This window comes from Anser brachyrhynchus, assembly GCF_964034855.1.
Source record: "Anser brachyrhynchus genome assembly, chromosome: 1".
NCBI lineage: Eukaryota > Metazoa > Chordata > Aves > Anseriformes > Anatidae > Anser > Anser brachyrhynchus.
Genome location: NC_137694.1, coordinates 102910232 through 102930163, shown reverse-complemented (window position 1 = coordinate 102930163; position 19932 = coordinate 102910232). Strand labels below are relative to the sequence as shown.

The window sequence follows — 19932 nt, the reverse complement described above, 5'->3', positions numbered from 1 at the left end:
TGGAGCCGTGGCAATGCAGAGAACCTGGACAGATTCGGACGGCTCTTCAGAGACTCCTTGCTGGCCAGCGAGTTCCTCGTGGCCAGGTCTTCCCACCTGAGCACCTGCTCTGCATTCTGCTCAGCAGCACACCAGGATGGGAGCGACATTCAACAGCATTTCACTGTGCTGTCTACTCAAACTCACTTCCCGAAAGAGTTTTCTCCAGCCGAAGGAGTGGCTGAGCATCGGAGAAGGCGTTGGTCCCAGGACGTGGATTTAGACCCACCAGCCCAAGTGCCTAAGTCCCCAGCATCCTCTGGCCTTCCTGCCCCTGCAGGCCCATACCAATCAGTAACGCTCCCAAGGCTGAGTCTTATTTTATAAAGAGACCACAAACCTAACTTGTGCCCTTCGCTCTGCTGCTGCCACTCTGTCAGACCCCTGGAGACCCCTCTCACATCTGAGCTGACTCCCCCCTTCCCTCTGCATGGCTCGCTGGTGTTGCTTGCTCACCACTGCCCATGTGGCCCGTGTGATAAGGCTCTGAGGACAAGGCCTCCACCCCAGCCTCGTCCCCTCCCAGTGCAGGGGAAGGAGCAGAGCCAGGTACCTCCAGGTCTAAACACGGCACATGAGGAAGGAGTTAAAGTAGACACTCTGCTTTCTGTTGCAGCTGCTTTATTTCTAATGTTTAAGGGTTTCTGGGGCCTATGTCCTCCAACCCTCTGTCTGGAAAACAAGTTTAAACTGCAAAAATCCTGATGAGACTGGGGAGAAAGAGCCAGACAGGTTTCCCCCACACCCACCCTGCTTCCCCCCACGCTGTGCGCCTCTCCGTGGGCTGTCTTCTGCTCAGTCCCCGGCCACCCCCCGTGCCCCCTCAGCGGCAGCTGTGCACCTCCACCCGGTGGCGGCACTGCTTGCACTTGACGGAGCAGCACCACCTAAACTTGCAGCTGCACCGCTCCACCACCTCGGCCTGCGTGGTGTGGAAGCCCCTGCCGCAGCACAGGAGCTCACAGCCATCCATGGCCGGGGATGTCCGGTTGCACTGGCGGCCAGAGGTACCGAAGACCCCATGCCGGGGGTCCCGGTCACAGAAGTCTGGGCTGGCCAAGAGGTAGACCAGGTCGTGAGCTGTGTAGGGCTTGAAGCGAGAGCTCTTGGGCACCAGCAGCTTGCGGGAACCGACCCGCTGGGGGTGAACCTCAGTCGCCCCCTCAAACTTCTCCTTCAGGACGTTGCCCACCTTGCGGAAGGGGGGCATGACCCTCCAGCATGTACGCACCTCGCAGGAGCCTGACACGCCGTGGCACTTGCACTCCACCTTCATGTGGGCCAGGAGTGCCTGGGGAGAAGAAGGTGTCTGCCAGCCAGATCTGGGACATGATGTGGGGCACCTGCCCCATGCCGGTGAGCCCCAGGCAGCTGCCATTCCCTCACAGCCTTCCCATATGGGGCCTGACTGGGGCCTTCAGGAAGGGGTGTTCAGCTAGAGGGCAGGATCAACCAGAGGGATGGGAAGGGAAGGGGAGAAAGAGGGAGGCAAGGCAAGGCAGGGCAAAGCAGGGCAGCAGGACACAGACCTGCTCTGTGAGCTCGTGGCTGCCCTGAACTGCTACTCTGGATAAGGGGCTGGAGAGAGCTCTGCCCAGCCAAGGAGAAAGCCCCAGAAGCTCAGCTTGCTTCCCAGCTCTTGTTCCTGCCCTTACCTTCCTCCCCGCCTTGTTATTGTGCAGGTTCATGAGAGCTCGGCTGGAAGAGATGCCGCGGCTCCTCTCGGGATTGTCTACAAAGGCTTGAGAAAAGGCAATCCCATATGACAGGTTATCAGAGCAGCCTGACCACTGGAAACCTGCAGAGGGAAAGCAGGCGTGAGATAAAAAGTAAGAGGCCCTGGGAGGAGCTCCAGAAGTGCTGAGGGCTGTGAAGCAAAAGGAGGTCTCTTCCCCTGGTGAGGTCCTGCCCCATGGATCTCATCCTCTGTCACCTCAGCTCTGCTCCCGGCCTCTTCCATTACCTTCAGGGCTGACTCCTCGGATTTTGCGGTCGCAGCCACACTTCTCCAGCTCCCCACGGCTGCAGGCACGAGTCACGGCAAAGGCAACACCCGCAGAGGAGATGGCATGGATGAAGGCAGATTCCCGTGTGCCTGCACCGGGGTGAGAAAGGGCACCGGTCTGCTGAGCTCGGAGCTCTCCTTCATGGAGAGGGGGAAGGAATCGGTGAGATGCAGCAGGGGAGGGAGGCTGTTATTGCATGCAGGATCAATACATTCAGATGAAGACTGCTTAGGAGAAATCACCATCAGGACGTTCACCCGGTGCTGTGGTTCCTGAGGCCTGAAGCCAGCCTGCAGCACCTCCAGCTCCTGGGCCTCATGTCCCATTGATGGAGAGAAGTCAGCAGCCATGCTGCCCAGAGGCAACTGAAAGGGGAGCCTGGGGGTGAGAAGCCACAGAAACCCTGTTTATTTCTCCCTGTATGTGTCCTCCTGTGCAAGCATGTGCAAAACCTGTGCAGATTGGTTTTGGAGACATAGGCAGATCCTTTTTCCCAGGCCTGAAACAAAAAGGGACTGTGACCTTGAAGCAAAAGGCTTGATTTGACCTGATATTCCTGGGGGCTGGGCTGGTGGCAGGGGTTAGGGGCAAGATCTGCCAGTCTGCAGAGCTGATACCCAGCATGGTCCAGATGGGACCTAAAAGCCAGGACTGGCCAAATGATGAAATTTAGGTAGAATATTAATATTTGCAAAAATTGCTGTGTCAGCAGCTATGTTAGCATGTGAAGGAAGCCACACCAAGGGGACCCACTGCATATTGAAGGGACCCCATGCCAACCCTGCCAGCTCTGCCTGCCCCTGCTGACCTTGGATGGCGACTTTGCCGAAGACTTGCAGCTCCTGCAGGGTGGAGCAGTTCCACCGGCGAGAGTGAAACTGGTACTGGCACTCCTCTACAGCCAGCTCCGCTCCTCGCTTCACCGCCTCCATGGCTTCCACCTGCCGACGGCAAACCCGCACCTGCTCTTCCACCAGCCCCGTCAGACCTGCACAGACACCAGGGTCCCTGAGGGCCCCCCGCAGGGACGTCTGCTTGGCCAGGTGCCTGTAAGGCAGAAGAGAGTCCCATTCATAGGTGGGCTAGAGACAGGGTCATGCCTGCAGAGGATTAGCCCTCTATAGCTCTATTTTAGAGGAAAAATGGGCAGGGAAGGGGATGTGCACCCTCTTCTCTGTGGCAAATTGGACATTTTTGCTCCCCTGCCTGCATCTCTTCCATGTACACTGCCCCTCTCCCTTTGTGCTCACAGAGATGCTCCTTCTCAGATGCTGCATTTGGGTTGCCAAGGTTCCTTCTCCCACCCCTTTCTCACAGATCTGCCTGTTTTCTTCACAAACAGCACCTCCCCAGCTGACTTTTCAACCTATATAGTACGTGTAAAGTATACTTACAGCCAAGTCACAGCAAGGACGTCCTGCATCAGGATCAGCACCGTGCACAGCCACACCATCTCCATCCCGTCCTTGGCCTAACTCCACCTTCAGCCACAAAGCGGCAGCCACCCAAATCCCTGCCAGCGACCTCCTGCTGCCTGTGCCAGGCAGCAGCGCTCACAGCAGCTCCAGCACAGCCCTGCACAGAGAAGAGGTAGCCCCTGTCCCAGGCAACAACCATGGGCTACCCTGCTGTGCCTGTCAGCGTCAGAGACCCGGTGGCCCACAGAAACCTGCTGGATGGAGCACGTTCATGCAGTGCTATCCCCTACAGCTCCGGCAGTGTTGTGGGAGAGCTCTGAACTAGGGCTCTGAGGTGGGCACCCATCACAGGTAGCTCACGTGGCTGGGGATGGCATCAGTGCCTGAGCCCTGGTGTTTGATGTCCTGTAAGCGGGTGATCTGGTCGTCTTCCTCCGTAGACAAGTCACTTCATCAGCAGGAAGCAGCCTGAGATCCCGTTGGCAGCACACAGAGCTCTCCATGCAAGAAAAGCCTCGCAGCTCTCAGGCAGCTGTTGCTAGACACATGAGCTCGACACCGCATTGTCATCAAGTCCTGGGGAACCAGAGGCTTTCCCTGCTGTGCCAGTCCATGGGGGCAGAGAGGGGAAGACCTGCTGCCTGCCTTTTCCCCAGCCACTGTCCTTGGTGAGGCACCCTCATCTGCCTCCTCCAGGCTGGACATTCTTCTTCCCTACCCTGCAGCCCACATAGCTACAGCAAACAGACACAGCCCGGCAGCTTCCTGGCTCTCTTAACTCTTTCCCTGGCAGGTCTCCCTTCTACACCCCCTTCCCCCCATGTCAGGTCTCCCTTTGGCCCTGCCTTCCCCCACGGCAGGAGGGGCTCTCTCTGCCCGTCTCCCAGGAGGGCGTAGCATGGTGGCTGCTCCTCTTCTCAGAGGGCGATGTGAGTTGCATGAAACATCCTGAGAGCAAAGGCTGCTGTTCACTCTCTGGGCCTGGGAAGTACCGTCTGCTGTCTCTGCAAGGTGATAATCTTCACTCAGCCCTGAGGTTTCTGCTTTTCTTCTCTGAATCATTCAAAGAGCGAAACGCTGTGGCTCTGGCCTTGTTACGGTTCTTCCACCTCCTCTGTGTGCCTGCAAGCAGGTTAACACCTTTGCTGTGCTCGTCTACATCTGCCTGCACAACAAGGTCTGAAAAGCGTTGGGGTTTATCAGCCTTCCTCCCAAACCCGAGCAACTGCTTTGCTGCAGCAGGCTTTCCATTTCTCTGCTTGTCTTCCCAGCTCCCAGCTCCGCTTTGGTTCTTGCTCCTGCTTTCGGGAGCCGGTGCTCTGCGGCGGTGGGCATGTTGGGATCTGCAGCAGCACCAGGGTGTAGCCTCCAACACACACCCCAGCAATCTGGTCTTACCTGCTGGGTCTCAGGCAGCAGTGAGGAGCTCTGGGGGCTGCGCTGCTCGTCCCTGCAAGCTGAACCTCCGAGGGGCAGCAGCTGAGGGGCGTGAGCCCACCTGGCAGGGAGTCGTCTGTGGGCTTTTGAGACCCAGCGAGGTGAGTGAACCTGGGGAGCGAGGTGTGAGGGATGCAGTGGGGTGGCACAGACATGCAGGGCAGCTCTTCTGACACATGAGGTAAAGGCAGGGCTGCCAAGCTGAGCCGGGGAGGTGGGGGGAAGGCAGCGAGAGGCTCAGGGGAGGGGAAAGGCCCCACAGAGAATATTAGGGATTCTTTTTGCAAAGGGTGAAGCCCCCGCTCCTCAACATATTTGCAAGTCTTTCATGGTACAAGAAAGTTGGCAGGAACTGGGGAAAAAAAAAAAAAAGAAAAAAAAAGAAAAAAAATCACAAATAGCTGTGAGAACAAAGATCCCAGCAACTAGGAAGTGAGAAAGGGGGACTGGTTAAAAGAGAGAGGCACTGAAGCAAAGCAGAGTGAAATCAGCAGTTTGGGTGCTATTGTACCCTCCAAGGATTTACGAGCAGCAGGAAGATATATCCCTCATCGTGTCACTCCCTGAATGAGGCAGAACAAGGGACACAGGGAGTGAGAAAGTCAAACATAAGCCGTGACAGCCAGCAGGCGGAGGAGCTGGGAGCCCGTGAGCAGGGGACCTTCATCTGGGGCAGAAGGCAGCAGCTCTCCTGGTGAAGGACGACAGTCGGGATAGGAGCATTCCCATGATCCCCGCCTTCTTCCAGGTATGCTGGGACCACCGAGCAGAAACAGGACCTCAGGAAGCAGCAGAGTGCCAGATGGGCTCTGCAGAAGGGCAGACCCCCTCCCAGCTCTGCCTGGCAATGCTAGGTCTCCTAGCACCATGCCTCTAACAACAGGGATGACACTCGTGGCAAACGTGCCTTTGCCTACTGCGGGCACTGACACCCCGTCAAGAGCTCGGTTATTTGGGGTCCCTGACGCTTGCCAGCAGTGTGAAGCTGGGCCCCTGGGCAGGGCATCTGCCCCACAGTGCCCCCCCATGGGACCATCAGGACACCCAGCCACTGTGCTCTCTGGTGATTAAAACCTTTGTGTGCACGCACTAGCTCTCACTTCCCATATTTCACTTCTAACTTCTGTCTGGCAATATCGTGGGGAAGGGGAGGTTTTAATTTTCCCCGCGGAAAATTCAGCCATGGGGGTGGCTGTGTTATCGTGGGGGCAAAGATGAACAAATATTTGGCACTGTGACTGAGGGCATGCCTCCTCTGTTTCTCGTGCACCTGAGTATTGCGTCTTTCACAATTGCATTCGCTCTCATAGAATGTGTTTTAGCTTATCAGCTTCAAATAGCAAAGTTCATGCTTTGTGGCCAGTGCATCAGGAAGTGAGAAAGGAGGGGACATGAACTGCAGCTTGACAGATATAGAACCAGCCACGGTGGTGGGGACGGACGTGATTTGGATAAGCAAGTAGACAGAGAGCCTGCTTGGTTCTGTTGTAATTCAAGCCACTGGCAGCCCTGGTGAATGAACTGAAATCTCTGCAGTGAGCAGACAGCAAGCTGTCAGGCACCCTCAGCTCTTCACCAGCAGAGAGGTAAGTGAGACAGAAGCAGCTCACAAGCGGGATGGTCTGGGAGCGTTGGGCATGTGCTACCACAACTGATCATAGGGCACCAGGGAACCACCTAATGCCTCTTCAGTCACCCACTGAATTGAGAATTGCGTGGCAAATCTCAGTGTGCATTCAAACACGGGCTTTCTTTGGGGTCCTGTGATACTAGGAGTATCAGCAGCTTGCAGAGCTCGCTTGACATGGTGCCCGCAGTGGAAGTCCTCTTCCATGGGGCCCTTACGAGGTGAGGGTGCGTGATACCTCTAGACAGCGGGCAGTACCAGTGTGATCAGACTTTGTGAGTTATATACAGAGGTTTGAGCCCTGATGCCATGCACCTCATTAAAAACAAGACATCCCAAGTCCTGAGCCTTAGCTTTCGTGGTTCTAATTACCACAATAATCTAATTTCATGTTTAGAAAAAAAAAGGTGAAAAGTGAGGTTTAAATATCACCTCTGTTGAGTAAAAATTAACCACGTTTACACAAAAAAAAAAAAAAGAAGAAGAAGTAACTTCAATTTCTAAAACAAAACTGAGTGTTTTGCTGTTTTCTTATTTTGAGGTCTGGCACACTCCTTGTTATTTCCTCTTGGTGTCAGATCTACTAAGCCAGCTTGTGCAGGTTGTGTTCTCATTGGCACTGCTCTGCTCATTTGCTACCTGATGCTGTGCTTTCTTCCTGCATCTACAGGCAACCCCAGAGTGCACTAGAGATTAAATAACAAGTCACTCTCAGAAACACTTACTCTGTGGCATGCTTGGCAAGACTTTTCTAGCTCTCTTTTTTTTTTCTTTCACCTCATTTCCCTGCCCCATGCATAACTCTACTCTGCTCTCATAAGTATGGAGGACTGCATCCAGCTCTGGGGTCCCCAACGTAAGAAATACATGGATCTGTTAGACTGAGTCCAGACGAGAGCCACAAAGGTGATCAGAGGGCTGGAGTACCTCTCCTATGAAGAGAGGCTGAGACAGTCAGGGTTGTTCAGACTGGAGAAGACAAGGCTCAAGGGAGACTTAATTGCAGCCTTTCAAAATATAACGGGGGGGTTATGAGAAAGACAGACTTTTTACCAGGGCTTGTAGTGATAGGACAAGGAGCAACAGTTTTAAATTGAAAGAAGATGAATTTAGATTGGATATAAAGGTGTAACTTTCCATGATGAGGGTGGCAATATGCTGGAACAGGTTGTCCAAAGAGGTTGTGGATGCCCCATCCCTGGGCAAGACCAGGTTGGATGAGGCTTTGAGCAACCTGGTGTAGTGGAAGGTGTCCCTGCCCATGGCAGAGGGATTAGACTAGATGATCTCTTAAGGTCTCTTCATACCTAAACCATTCTATGATAAACCTGTGTCCCACTATGCTGTGGTCATTCATAATTTTTGTGGTGCTAGGCAGCAGTGGCTCAGGTAAGGTATTATGAGAAGATTCCTAAGACTAGGCAGAGAGATCTCAACTCATCTCATATCTCATCTCATCTCATCTCATATCTCATCTCATCTCATCTCATTCCAAGGCCTGCCTGTTTCAGCCCCTGTAAGGAAGTACAGCTATGGTTTCCCACCCTCCAAAATGAAAAGTCCCACAGGTTTGGCATGTCCTGTGGGATCTGCTTGCCTAGCAACTCTTTTTCTGCCTCTGATGAGAAGTGCTCACCTTGGGCCTGACCTGTGGCTTGTCCACTGCTGGTGCCACGAGGCCATCAGGAGCACCCCATACCAGCCATGGCCCTTGTGCAGCTTCCTAAGCACTTGGAGGAGGCACGTGGCTGGCTGTAGTCCATGCAGGGTGGTCACAAGAGAGTGTATGTGGGAGGGGAGTGCGACATGTTCTCTTTAACTGGTTTTCAGGTTGTTTACCAGCACTCGTGTTCTTCTCTCCCCTCACACATCATCAGCAGTCAACATTGCCTCCATTTCACACCTCTACCAGCACCTCTTCCTCCCTTGCCACTGCCTTCCCTTCGTTTTAGTTTCTTCATCTCCTTCTCCCTTGCAGAATTTGCTTAGAGTGTGTGTACATGCACACATCCATGTTGCTCCTCCTGTCCCCTTCCCGGAGCAAGAACACCAGCAACAAATTCAATTTCTGCCTGAAACTATGACAGGAAGAGGTATCTGCTTTGGTGGCATCTGCAGTTTGAATTACTCTTTTCTGTCTCCACTGGGGAAAAGGCCTTTAAGGGTTCATACTGATCTACAATGAAAGGTAAAAAGATGCTTACTCCTCCTCATGGGCCACTTAAGTCAGTTGCCAAATAGGAAGTTCCTTCAGGATTTCAAGACAGCATCTCATCACAAGGAGTATTATTTCTGTAGAAGAACGTTGGAGTCAAAATATCTATTTGGTTGCTCTTCTTCTATTGCTAGTTCAAGTTGTGGTACCATTCCCTGTGTGTACACAGCTGATGACTTGAGATCCCTCAGCAGCTTTTTTGTAGAGCTTGAGGTTCTTTTGGAAATAGCCACAAAGAATGCTGCGTGTGGCTTTTGAACATTAACTGACAAGGATAACTGAACCAGTTTCAGCCCTTCTGCCTCCCTGCTACCAGCCTGCTTTATCACATTTCCTCGTCAGCGATGAGCAGTCAAAACTGTACCTTCAGAGCTCTGCAGAGAAGTGCTCTGCTCCCACAGCTTCCTCTTTCCAAAGACTGTGTACATACACATCTTAAGTTGGGTCTCTGACATCTTGATTACAGTATCTATTACATCAGATTTGAGACTATCACCTTGTTTTTAATAACGCCATCATTAGTCTCTAGTAAAGCTCAGCTCAAGGATTCTTGCTTCTGTGTTTCCATCCACCCACAAAAAAGAAACACATTCACCTGAAAAAAAAAAAAATTATTTTTCACTCTCAGTGATCTTTGCTACCAGTTCAGAACTCTGTTATCTGGTGTCTCAGAGGCTTAAGGGCTAATACATAAGGAAAGACCACTCAGAAAAAGGAAAAGGTGAAGGTGAGTAGAAAATTAAACAGATTTATTGCCCCGGTGTTCATGTCAGGAAAGTCTGGAAGATTTCCACAGCAGAAACAATCTTTAAGGGGAAATTCATCAAAGGACTGTCTCTGATGAAAATGCTGTTATGAAGGGTTATAAAGCAGCAAGATTAAGTAAGCACTTATTAAATCTCTGGCTCTTATCCCAGTGGTCCTAAAACAACTTAAGTATGAAAGAAGTGACTATCTGTGGTGCTCACTAACAGACACAGTTTGAGGAAAGGCTTCTGGGAGATTTTACACCAGGGAGCCTGGTATCTGTGCTGAACACAGTTAGTAGAAGCAATAGAAAAAGAGGAAAAAAGTCAATTGGCATGCAGTCACATCTAATTACTGGGGAAGAGTCAACATGGCTTTTGTAAAGAGATGCTGTGCCTCACCGTCCTACTGGAATACTTAGAAGGAGTCAACAAGCACATGAACAGTGGCCTGTGTGGGTTTCCAAAAGGCTTTCAAAAAGGGCTCTCATGAATGGTGCTTAAAGAAATTTAGAGAAAAGGTTCATATCTGGATAAAAAGTTGGTACAAGACAGGTCAGAGAATGAGGGTAGATGGTCATCTTTTGCAATGGAGTTATAAGACATCCATGCTAGGGCTTGGGCTGTTTGATTTATTCATGAAGGATGAATAATGAAAAAACAAATCTGTTGGAGACATAAAATTATTCAAGTTAGAAAAGATGAGAGTGGCTGAGAAGAACTGCAGAGATTAGAAAAAGAGTGAGTGACTGGCCTTAAAATAACAGCTGAAATTTCATCTAGCTAAGTGATGAGAAAAAAAACAATCTGAACTGACCATTACTCCTAGTGAATGAGTTCTATGCCTACTCAGCTCAGTGCATACATATCTTCAACACTCCGTCTGTACAGTTTGAGCCCCTCACCACAAGGCTTACAAAGGCTGTAGAAGAGGAGGAAAAGTTCTGAGAATGGGTAACAAGAACATTCAAAATTACAGAACAGATCCTTAGAACAGAGGAGCAACTAAGAAGCTAAGACCCTTTAGCCTCAAAAAAATAAAATGAAAATAAAGTCGCTGAGGGGAAGTATGATACAAGTTTATTAAATCGTCAGTGATAAGGTGAAAGTGAATAGGAATGTTTTATTCCACTTTCTCTTCCAGTACTAAAACTAGGAACTGAATCTAGCTGGTGGTGATTTAAAGTGGGTACAAAGAGACGGTTCTTCACATGAGATGCAATTAAACTGTGGAAATCCTTGGCACTGCTGTCACTGGATGTTGTAGATGGTAAATTTTATATGGTTTCAAAAAGCAACTGGAAAAAATAATAAAAGATCCCTGAGGACTATTAAATATAAATATGTCACCTCTGGCTCAGGAAATCCCTGGGCTACAGTTTGTTGGAAACAGAAAGAGAACTTGAAGGAGTATCACTGCATAATTGCACTGTTCTTACATTATTCCTTCATCATCCATGATCTGAGCTAGAGTATTAGTTTTAGGTAAACCACTGCTCTCAAACAATATGGACCATATTACAGATTGTATTCTCTAGAGGTGTTTATTAAACACCAACTGACAAAAATAGGCTGTCTATCTAGACAAGTCACCTTCATCTGACAGCCGCATGGTCTGGGCACATGTTGGAGCAGGTCATGTTTTCTCACAGAGCCTGAGTCTCACTCAATTTGTCTCAGTCAAGATGAAAGTACTCTCCAATCTGTTCAATCTGGAGTCATTGCAGGGTTTTGGCTGTAGCAAAAGCTGGCATATCTCCCTGTAGTTTCTGTTTTTGAGGCATCTAATAATTTCACTTGAAACCAACAACATTCTTAGAATCATAGAATCCCAGAATCATTAAGATTGGAAAAGACCTTCAAGATCATCTGGTCTAACCATCACCCTACTACCAATGTCACCCACTAGACCATGTCCCTAAGCACCAGGTCCAACGTTTCTTTGAACACCCCCAGTTTGTCTGGCTGGATTATTCTATACTTTAAACTTAAGCAAGTCTTCACACAAAGTTGTCATTCATTTTTAAAGAAGGAGGAAAGCCATTCAAATGTATCCTGACAAACCAGTAGAATTTTCTCTAAGAAAAATGGCTTGGTGGTGGACCTTCCCAATGACACAAAAGGATGGGCAAATTGATAACTCTCTGCTCTTTATCCCCATTCTCTCATAGATGAGTTCCACTTTCATTGTCTAATATATAGTCACCACAGTGCATCTGTTGACTCAGTTCCCACCTATGAGACCAGCATGCCCTTCCTCTTTTTTAATAGATACTCCCTCTAGACCTGTGCATCGCCCTACAATGCCATCCAGAAGGTCTGACATGCCTGTCAAGTTGCTGGGTAGCTTCCTCTTACAGTAATATCCAACTTAGGCAATTTTTTTTCCTTTTTTCCTGCTGGTATGGGGAGTCTGCTATTACGTCTCCTGGAGCCTTCTCTTCTCTCAGTTGAACTAGCCCAGTTCCCTTAGCATCTCTTCACTAGGCAAGTGTTCCAGCCTCCAGATCTTTTTGGTGACCTTCCACTGGACTTACTCTAGTTGATCAATGTTTGCCAGGGCAGTGCTACCACTAGAATCTAGAGTGGTTACCAGCCTCACACTACTTAGGAGTCACGGACATGTTTGTCTGCATTAATCCCATGGGTTCCTTCTTTACTGTGTTCCTACTTTACCTGGGCGTTCTTTGTGTCTGTGGGACATGGACTTCTTCATACTTCACGGTGCTGTAAGCAGGAAAGTGATCTGCGGACATGCAATTGCAATAGGCACCATTTATACCATGTAAGAGAGCACCCCAAAAAGGAGCTAGAGCAGGAACTGTGTGAATGTAAGCTGCTCAAGGAAATTCAGCTACTGTAACATAAATCCTCTCTTTCCTTGTGCTTAGCTGAAATTTCATAGAGAAATTGAGGCCCAGTCATTTCTACCACCACATCAACCCTGTTATTCTGTCTTATAAATGCTGAGGAAGGAACTGAGATGGATGCCTTGGTCTCATTTGCACTCAAATCTCTAGAAAAACGAGTCAGATTTCTAGAAGATTTCCTTGGCCCTCCACATCTATCCATTGAAGTTTATCCGTTCTGGTCCAGTCCTTAGCTGGGACTCAGGTTTTTATGGGTTGTTTTACCTACAAAAGGGAGCTAGGGTGGAGTCAAGTCTAATTGTAGCGTCATTCTTTTTATCTGCAATGGTGTACGAAGTTCTGTTTCTCTGATACAAAACTACCATGCAGTTTTTATTCTCTTCTAAGTTCCTTCCAGCCAGCATTATTGCTTCAAAATGCTTGCTCTCTTCCTTGTTTTCCTTCCTTACTTCCTTACTTCCTTACTTCTTTCCTTCTTTCCTTCCTTCCTTCCTTCCTTCCTTCCTTCCTTCCTTCCTTCCTTCCTTCCTTCCTTCCTTCCAGCCAGCCAGCCAGCCAGCCAGCCAGCCAGCCAGCCAACCAACCAACCAACCAACCAACCAACCTTTCTCTATTTCTCTCTTTCTTTCTCTATTTCTCTTCTCCCCCCCGCCCCCGCCCCAAGTTGCCTTAACTACTTTCTCTGTGTGCTCTTATGCTGTCCCTTTCTTGCATGCATGTGCTCACAGCAGCAATCAAAACAATGTGTATTTTCTGGGACGTGCATATTCTGTACAACAGTTACCTTCTCTGTGTTCTGGCTTCCTCTGCTGTTTAACCACTTACTTTTCTACTGTACATTTTTCTTCATCTTTCAATTTCTTTACAAATTCTTGCAACAGAAGCCACCATGGTGGGATTTTGACCTTTCAAGAGATTTCCCCTTCTAACTTGAACTCTTATTTCTTGGTTTTCTGCTCTGCCTAGGAATTGTGCTGACACTGAATAACTGGGAATGACCTTTCATCACATCAACATCCCTGTAACCACTGGAAAGAATAGATGAACTAGAGGCTGAAGCAGACTACATTACTATCCCTGCCAGATGACCATTGACCAACAATCCAAAGCAGTGCCAGTCAAGAAAGAGAGATGTGCCCATCTAACTCCCAGTTGCAGATGAGGGGAATGCCCTACCCAGAGCTTCCTCGAGGGGAATGACTTTGTCTGGTGCTTTTCTTTCGGCCTTCTTATCTCACCAGCTGTCTCAGCCATCTCATTGAGATCCTCCCCTCACCTCTGGGCATGTTAGCTGACAACTCATCTCAGATGTGCAAGGATTACAAACAACAGCACTACCTCCTCCTGCCTGGCTACATCCTGATATTCATTACAGGTTTGGTACTGAATGTGGTGGCTCTGTGGATACTAGTTCGCTGCCTGCGCCTGAAGTCTGTAGTGATGATCTACATGTTCAACCTGGCTGTGAGTGACCTCACCTTCACGCTCCCTCTGCCACTGCGACTCTACTACTATTCCAACCACGAGTGGCCCTTTGGTGAGATCCTGTGCCAGGTCTCTGGCTCTGTCTTCCAGATCAACATGTATGGTAGCTGCATCTTCCTCATGTGCATCAACCTGGATCGCTATGTCGCCATTGTCCATCCACTTCGCTGGCGGCATCTGCGGCGCCCCAAGGTGGCCAGGCTCCTGTGCCTCGTTGTCTGGGTAGTGATTCTCATGGGCTCCATCCCCACAGCTATATACCACAAGCAAAACCACTGTGTGTCAGAGAATCAGACCACATATCTGTGCTTTGAAAGCTTTAGTGACAACATGTGGCAGAACAACCTCTTCCCCCTAGTTGTCCTGGCTGAAATCCTGGGTTTTCTCCTGCCTCTGAGCTCTGTGACATACTGCTCAATTCAGATCTTTCGGGAGCTCTGTCAAGCCAGCCAGACAAAGACCCTGCGACAGCAGAAGACAGTCCGTCTCCTCGTGGTCAACCTGGTCATCTTCATCATCTGCTTTGTGCCCTACAACACTACCTTGGCAGTATACGGGTTGCTAAAGGCCAAGGTGATTAATGTACGACCAGAAACACAGACCTCTGTGCGTGACGTGTTAATTAGGACAATGCTGTTGGCCAGTATGAACTGCACGCTGGACCCCCTGATCTACTACTTTAGCACTGAAGGTTTCCGTAACACCTTTAAGAAACTGCGACAGGGACAAACCTGGGACTCAGATACAGGGATGCTTAAGAGTCAGGTTGTGGAGCAAAAGTCAACGCAAAACCATTCTGCCACAAAAACAAAACAGTTCCCATCTAAAAATGTTATCTGTCCCAATGAATCTTTGCCAACTCTTCCTACTGCAGTATTTTTGAATGACCGTATTGAGGACTCAGAAATATAACCACAGGAAGGTCATAGCATTACTGAGTTGCAGAGTGGCCCATTCAATAATTACAGCGAGACTGTGGAAAGCAGCCCAAGGTAACTTAGCAAACTGTTTGAGGGAGCACAGCAGGCTGTATGTGGGTGAACATGATGATTCAAAGCTGAAGGATGAAAGGTTGTTTTTGAATAAACAGATACATTGGTGACATGGTCCCACCTGACTCTGTTGGTACAGGAAGCATAGTGGGGAACAAGTACTTGAAAAAAGTCTGCTGTGTCTAGGTCTGGTTCCTGTGATAAGTTGATCCTGCCTGAGCACCTCCTTGATGTACTGTAACATTAAGCAATTTTGAGAATAATCAGAACACAGATACAGTACTCATTGCTGACAGAGTGAATTTAGTAGTAAATATTGAGGGAAAGTTTTTGTTTTGTTTTGTTTTCTTGTTTTTTAGATGCCTCCAATTCAGTCTTAAGTCCAGCGTGGGGCACCTAAATAAATGTCTTAATTTTCCAAAAGAGTTGAAGCATTTAGCAACTCTTGTTGGAGTCAAAGAGAATAGCTGAGTATTTAGTACGCTTACAGAAAATAAGTTACTAATTGTAGAGCAAGTCATAGACCTTAGCAAAACCACGTTTAGGAAATACATTAAATGTGCTTGTGCAGCTGTACACACACACATGCAGCACAATGCCTATACATTTACATGAAGCAAAACACCTTGGGAAACGCTAGCATACTTGAGAATACACTCAGCACTCATAATGGCCCCAGGAAAAAAAAAAAGCGAGAATACCAATACCGTGGTCATTTCTGAAGATCACACTGACGTTAGTGCTTTGCACTTTCTTGTCACTTGGCCTCAGGCTGATTGATTTCAGCTCTGGGTGATTTTCACTGTCAAAGCGAAATGATGTCACAGAATGAGGCCACAGTGAAATACATTTGTTTGCACTGTTTGTACAAGCTTTCCAGCCTGCACTGTATGCTAAAGCCCTATAAATCTGCCCAGAAGCGAGAGATGCAGCTGTCCAACAGTAGTGCCAAAAAAAAACAAACAGTTATTCACTCCTGCTAGTGACCAAGGGTTACCTTCCTACTTGCACTGCAACTGAGCCTCTCTTTGGATTCCAGCAGGACCCAGGTCATCCCAGAGAGGGTCCATTACAGTATATGTGAAGTTGGTTGGTTTTGTTTGTTTGTTTTTGTTTTTTGAAAGAGTTGAAGGAATGGTAAGGGAAGTTGATGAGAAATGTTGTCTGGGGCAAAGTCCATGTTCTTAGGCTGCCTTCTAAATTAGCAATGAATCACATTTCAAATCCCTACCTTGTGAGTACTGGGGGGAAAAAGGTATTGCGATGCATCAAGATTTTGTGTTACAATACAGTTTAGGAGACAGAGAGATTTAGAACCCCCTTTCCAATCTCCCTTGTTACAGCAGGTGACTCCAGAAAGAAGTCTAGATGCTGAGCCTCTCCACAGAGACACTTGTGTCGCAGGTTGACCTGGGAGACATATGTCCTAGGCAAGTCAGCTGCACTACCTTTCTCATTGCATGCATCACCAAGAAGCCAGCCTAGAGATATGTCTGCAGATGAAGGACTAATGGTGTCTGAGAGATGCAGTGAGAGGGATGGAGGAGGGCTAGAGGGGCACCAGGTACTTCTGTTTTCAAAATTGAGGACTGCCATGTGAATGTGAATCACACGTGATATGGTGTAGCTGTAGAGGCCTGTGTGCTTATCTTCTGGTAGGTCTGATTTTACTCCTTTGTTCTGGGATTTATGGGGTAGTGGAGTGGTATTACAGCAAATTTCCTTGTCCCTCTTCTCATTCTTTCTCCCTTCCCCAGATCACCATGCACCCGAGCATCAACACAATGCCTTTGCTGCTACATTTTCTACCTTGCCCAGAGAAGCTGACTTTTTCTTTCCTTTTTGCTTGGCTAGATCACCACTGCAGATTCACAGAAAGATTCGGGTGAGAAGGGAGCTCTGGAGTCCTCTACCCCAACTCCCTGCCCTCAGCGGGTGGCAGGGATCATCAAGGGCTGGCTGCTCCTAGAGGAAGGCAGCCGAGAGCCCGGAGTGGTAAGGCCTGAGGCAGAGGACCGGCCCTCACCAGCAAAGGCCCCGTGGCACAGCACCCAGGCGAGGTGTGCAGGGCGTGTACGATGATAGCAGCTGAGCTCAGCTGAGAATCCAGGTTGTCCGATTGCCCATGGTGACGAGGCAAGTCCAAGGTCACACCAGGAAGTCGAGTCAGTCAGTCAGCTTTGGGACCGGGTCTGGAGGCAGTCACCAGGGCCAGACACAGGCTGGTGACTGCCAGACAAGTCCACAGTGACAAAGCAGGTCTTGGGTCAAGCCAGGGCGCCTGTCGATGGGTCTTGATCAGTATGGTACATGGCCAGGCGCAAGCAAGGCTGCAATCGCAGCTCAGGCAGGAGCCCTGGGCAAGAGCACGAGTTTAAAAGCACCTCAGGACAAGAGCTCCAGCTTCCCTGGATGAGGCTCCCAGCAGAGCTTTTCAGAAGCGCACCCCAAAATCACCAGAGGGAAGGGGAAGCCACTGTCTCTGACTTCGCTCTCTTGCTAATAGCACCCTGTATGTGGGAAGCATCAGGGAAAGCACCAAGGATGGTGCTCCCTGGACACCAGTGCACATTCCTGGTAACACAGGAGACCTCTGGGATGGGTGCACGTGCACCATCCTTGCACAGGTACCTCCAGGGCATACTTCTGCAGTTGTCATCCTCACAGAGGCACCAGACTCCCCAAAGCTGGGGTAAACAGGGATCGTTCAAGGGCCTGCAAGTTTGCCAAATATGAATGAATTGTCAGGTGGCAAACGCCACTCCACTGAAAGAAGCTGCTCCTCTGCCAGAGTTAAAGCATGCTCCCAAAACACAGAGCTTCTCAAAAAGAGCATGAGAAAACATCATCTTTTCTTGTAGTTTTATTCTTAAAAATAGCTAAACTATTTTTACCTGGAACATTTTATAAATATACCACCTCCAGCAGAGGAAATTTTAGCTCAAATATTTTGACAAAATTATAAATAACTGAAAAGTTGATCTCTTAATGGAACTCATCAAACAACTTAGCAATAAAGAGTGTTGCTGGCCACACTTTGTGCAGTGGGAAAGTTTCTGAATTTGGGTTTCTAAAGGCTTTCCATTATTGTTATATATAGTCAATGGTGTGCCCAGTGTAGGTTGCTGGCTTTTGTCCTCTGGGTTTTAAACCATTTCTAGCTTGCATTGGTTTTGTTTCATTTTTCAGAATTCTAGTCAAGTTTAATCACTTTGGATTCTGGAGGGGATTTGGGTTATTATTCTCTGCCAGAAAGAATGTGTGTTAGCTAGGTATTCTTTTTTTTTCTGCATTTTTGCTTTTGTTTGCCTGAAGTTTTTATTCCATCATGGGGTGATAAGTAAGAGAACATGTATGTACTGTCTTCCAGTGAAATGAGTCACTAGCCCTATATTGCTTTACAACTTAATGAGTACATATAAAACAAACAAATCTAAAAGACTCAGGGTATGATGATGCCCATTTCACCTATTTAAAAAAAGCTTTTGACACAATACTGATTGCCACGAAAGAGAACAACTATAAAGCATGTGTTTAAAACAGCAGAAACAAACAAAACCCATGAGGCAAAGGTATTCAGGAAAGAAAACTTAAATGGGAAAGTTCACCAGAGCCTTTTCAACCCATGTAAGTGACCCTTTATGCCCTATTGCAATAATTCTTTAATAAATATTCTTGCTAAGTATGTCAGGTGAAAAAAAAAAAAAAAGATGCCATTCATTACTCTCCTGCACTTTGTGTCATTTGCAGATGTGCACATAAAACAAATGTCTTCTTATCAAGTAAGACTAAACAAGTGAAAGGTCAGAGAGATGGCAAATGAGCACAGAATGCTTATTCTGTGTGGATCAGACAGGTTATCTGCAAAAGTCTTAAGTACATGAGGATTTCAAGTCTTTTGATTTCCAGAACAGACATCCACTTTTGGAAATGGCTCCTTGTTTGGACAATTTAGAAACATGTTGTTATTACTATTAATCATGATCCTAAATGATTTTTATGCTTTCTAGAAATCCACAGACAAGCTGGATTCTGCAAGTCCACTTAAAAAAAAAAAAAAAACATTTCAGAAGTCCCAGAACAAGCCAGACTTAATCTTAAAATTGTTTTTATTACTCCTTGTATTCCTTCCACCACATACGAGCTGTGTGTGCCTCCCACCACTTGGTGCATTCCTCCAACAAAATACGTATGTCGTATTACAAATGTCCTTGCCAATTTAAGTCGTCCCTGCTTTGGGCTTGGGTACTTTCTCCCAACACTCCGGTCTCTGGGAGTTGAAACAGTTGTCCTCCAGAGGTCCTTCCAACCTAAATAATTTTGTGATTCTCTGCTCCTGTGTTTTAGATGCTGATTTGGTATCCCAAGCGTTTTTCAGTGTTGCACAGAGAAGTGTTAAAGAGAGAAACCCTCACCCCACCACCAAACCCTACCAAATCCTGGTTAAAGGCTTCACAGTGTAGTGATGTTTGGTGGTGTCTGGTGCTTCTTTAGTATCACCCACTCTTAGAGTTCTTCTTGCTTGGATAATACTCTGATGACATCCTGACTGACTTCCAGCTGCAGCTGTAGCCCTTGTCTCTGCAGCTGAGAATCACTAGTTCGTCTAAGCCTCATGTTTCATTAATTTCTTTTGAAGCCTTTCTTTAAAATTTGTATATTCTGCAATGCTGACAGAATCTCAGCAGAGGCCTGGCCACTGCTGTGTTGATAGCAGTGTACATCCTGCTGACCGAAACCATCTCAGGGTTTCCTTGTGTTTTCCCGCATTTCCATGTCATCCGCTGTCTCTTCTCTTACAGTGCAAGAGATCTTTGAGCATGGATCATCGTTTGTTTGCCTTGCACACCATCTTGCCCAATGGGATAGTGGTCTCTAAGGACTTCCAGACAAGATGAGAAAAAATAGCACAATATCACTGAAAAACTTGCTATGCTGCTAGTTTTAGCAGAGGATAATAGGAATGGGTATGCTAAAGCCCAGCGTAGTTATCTATGCTTTAACCTATTTAACTCAGGTAGGAACAGTGACAAGGGAATGGTGAGCTAGCCTTCTTTGTAAGCTGTAACACCTCCCTGCTCTGCAAATGCTTGCCTC

The 19932-nt window shown here is 48.0% G+C and overlaps 2 protein-coding genes across 6 annotated transcripts; one reads left to right on the top strand and one right to left on the bottom strand.

Moving 5' to 3' along the window:
* Window positions 1-855: 855 nt before the first annotated feature.
* LOC308192342 (protein Wnt-4-like) lies at window positions 856-4661 on the bottom strand. Its single transcript, XM_080585820.1, has 5 exons — window positions 3440-4661; window positions 2854-3092; window positions 2003-2134; window positions 1695-1837; window positions 856-1330 (listed from the first exon to the last, which is right to left on the bottom strand). The coding sequence occupies exons 1-5, from the start codon at window positions 3502-3504 to the stop codon at window positions 863-865; spliced, it is 1047 nt and encodes a 348-aa protein (XP_080441946.1). The 5' UTR covers window positions 3505-4661; the 3' UTR covers window positions 856-862.
* A 197-nt stretch (window positions 4662-4858) lies between these two features.
* LPAR5 (lysophosphatidic acid receptor 5) lies at window positions 4859-19822 on the top strand. 5 transcript variants are annotated; one of them, XM_080585775.1, is made up of 4 exons: window positions 4871-5001; window positions 5420-5648; window positions 6264-6486; window positions 13325-19822. In XM_080585775.1, the coding sequence occupies exon 4, from the start codon at window positions 13643-13645 to the stop codon at window positions 14753-14755; it is 1113 nt and encodes a 370-aa protein (XP_080441901.1). In that variant the 5' UTR covers window positions 4871-5001; window positions 5420-5648; window positions 6264-6486; window positions 13325-13642; the 3' UTR covers window positions 14756-19822. The 5 variants fall into 5 exon arrangements, with proteins under 5 accessions (XP_080441902.1, XP_080441901.1, XP_080441900.1 ...); XM_080585774.1 differs by having other exon boundaries at window positions 6223-6486; XM_080585777.1 differs by lacking the exon at window positions 6264-6486.
* The last annotated feature ends 110 nt before the right edge of the window (window positions 19823-19932 follow it).

Coding starts and splice junctions, on each gene's coding strand:
- LPAR5 (XM_080585776.1), top strand. CDS start 13,643: ATGTTAGCTGACAACTCATCTCAGATGTGCAAGGATTACAAACAACAG.
- LOC308192342 (XM_080585820.1), bottom strand. CDS start 3,504: ATGGAGATGGTGTGGCTGTGCACGGTGCTGATCCTGATGCAGGACGTC. Junction 2,135..2,853: donor CGGCAAAGTCGCCATCCAAG/GTCAGCAGGGGC, acceptor ACCCCGGTGCAG/GCACACGGGAATCTGCCTTC. Junction 1,838..2,002: donor CCGAGGAGTCAGCCCTGAAG/GTAATGGAAGAG, acceptor TTCCCTCTGCAG/GTTTCCAGTGGTCAGGCTGC.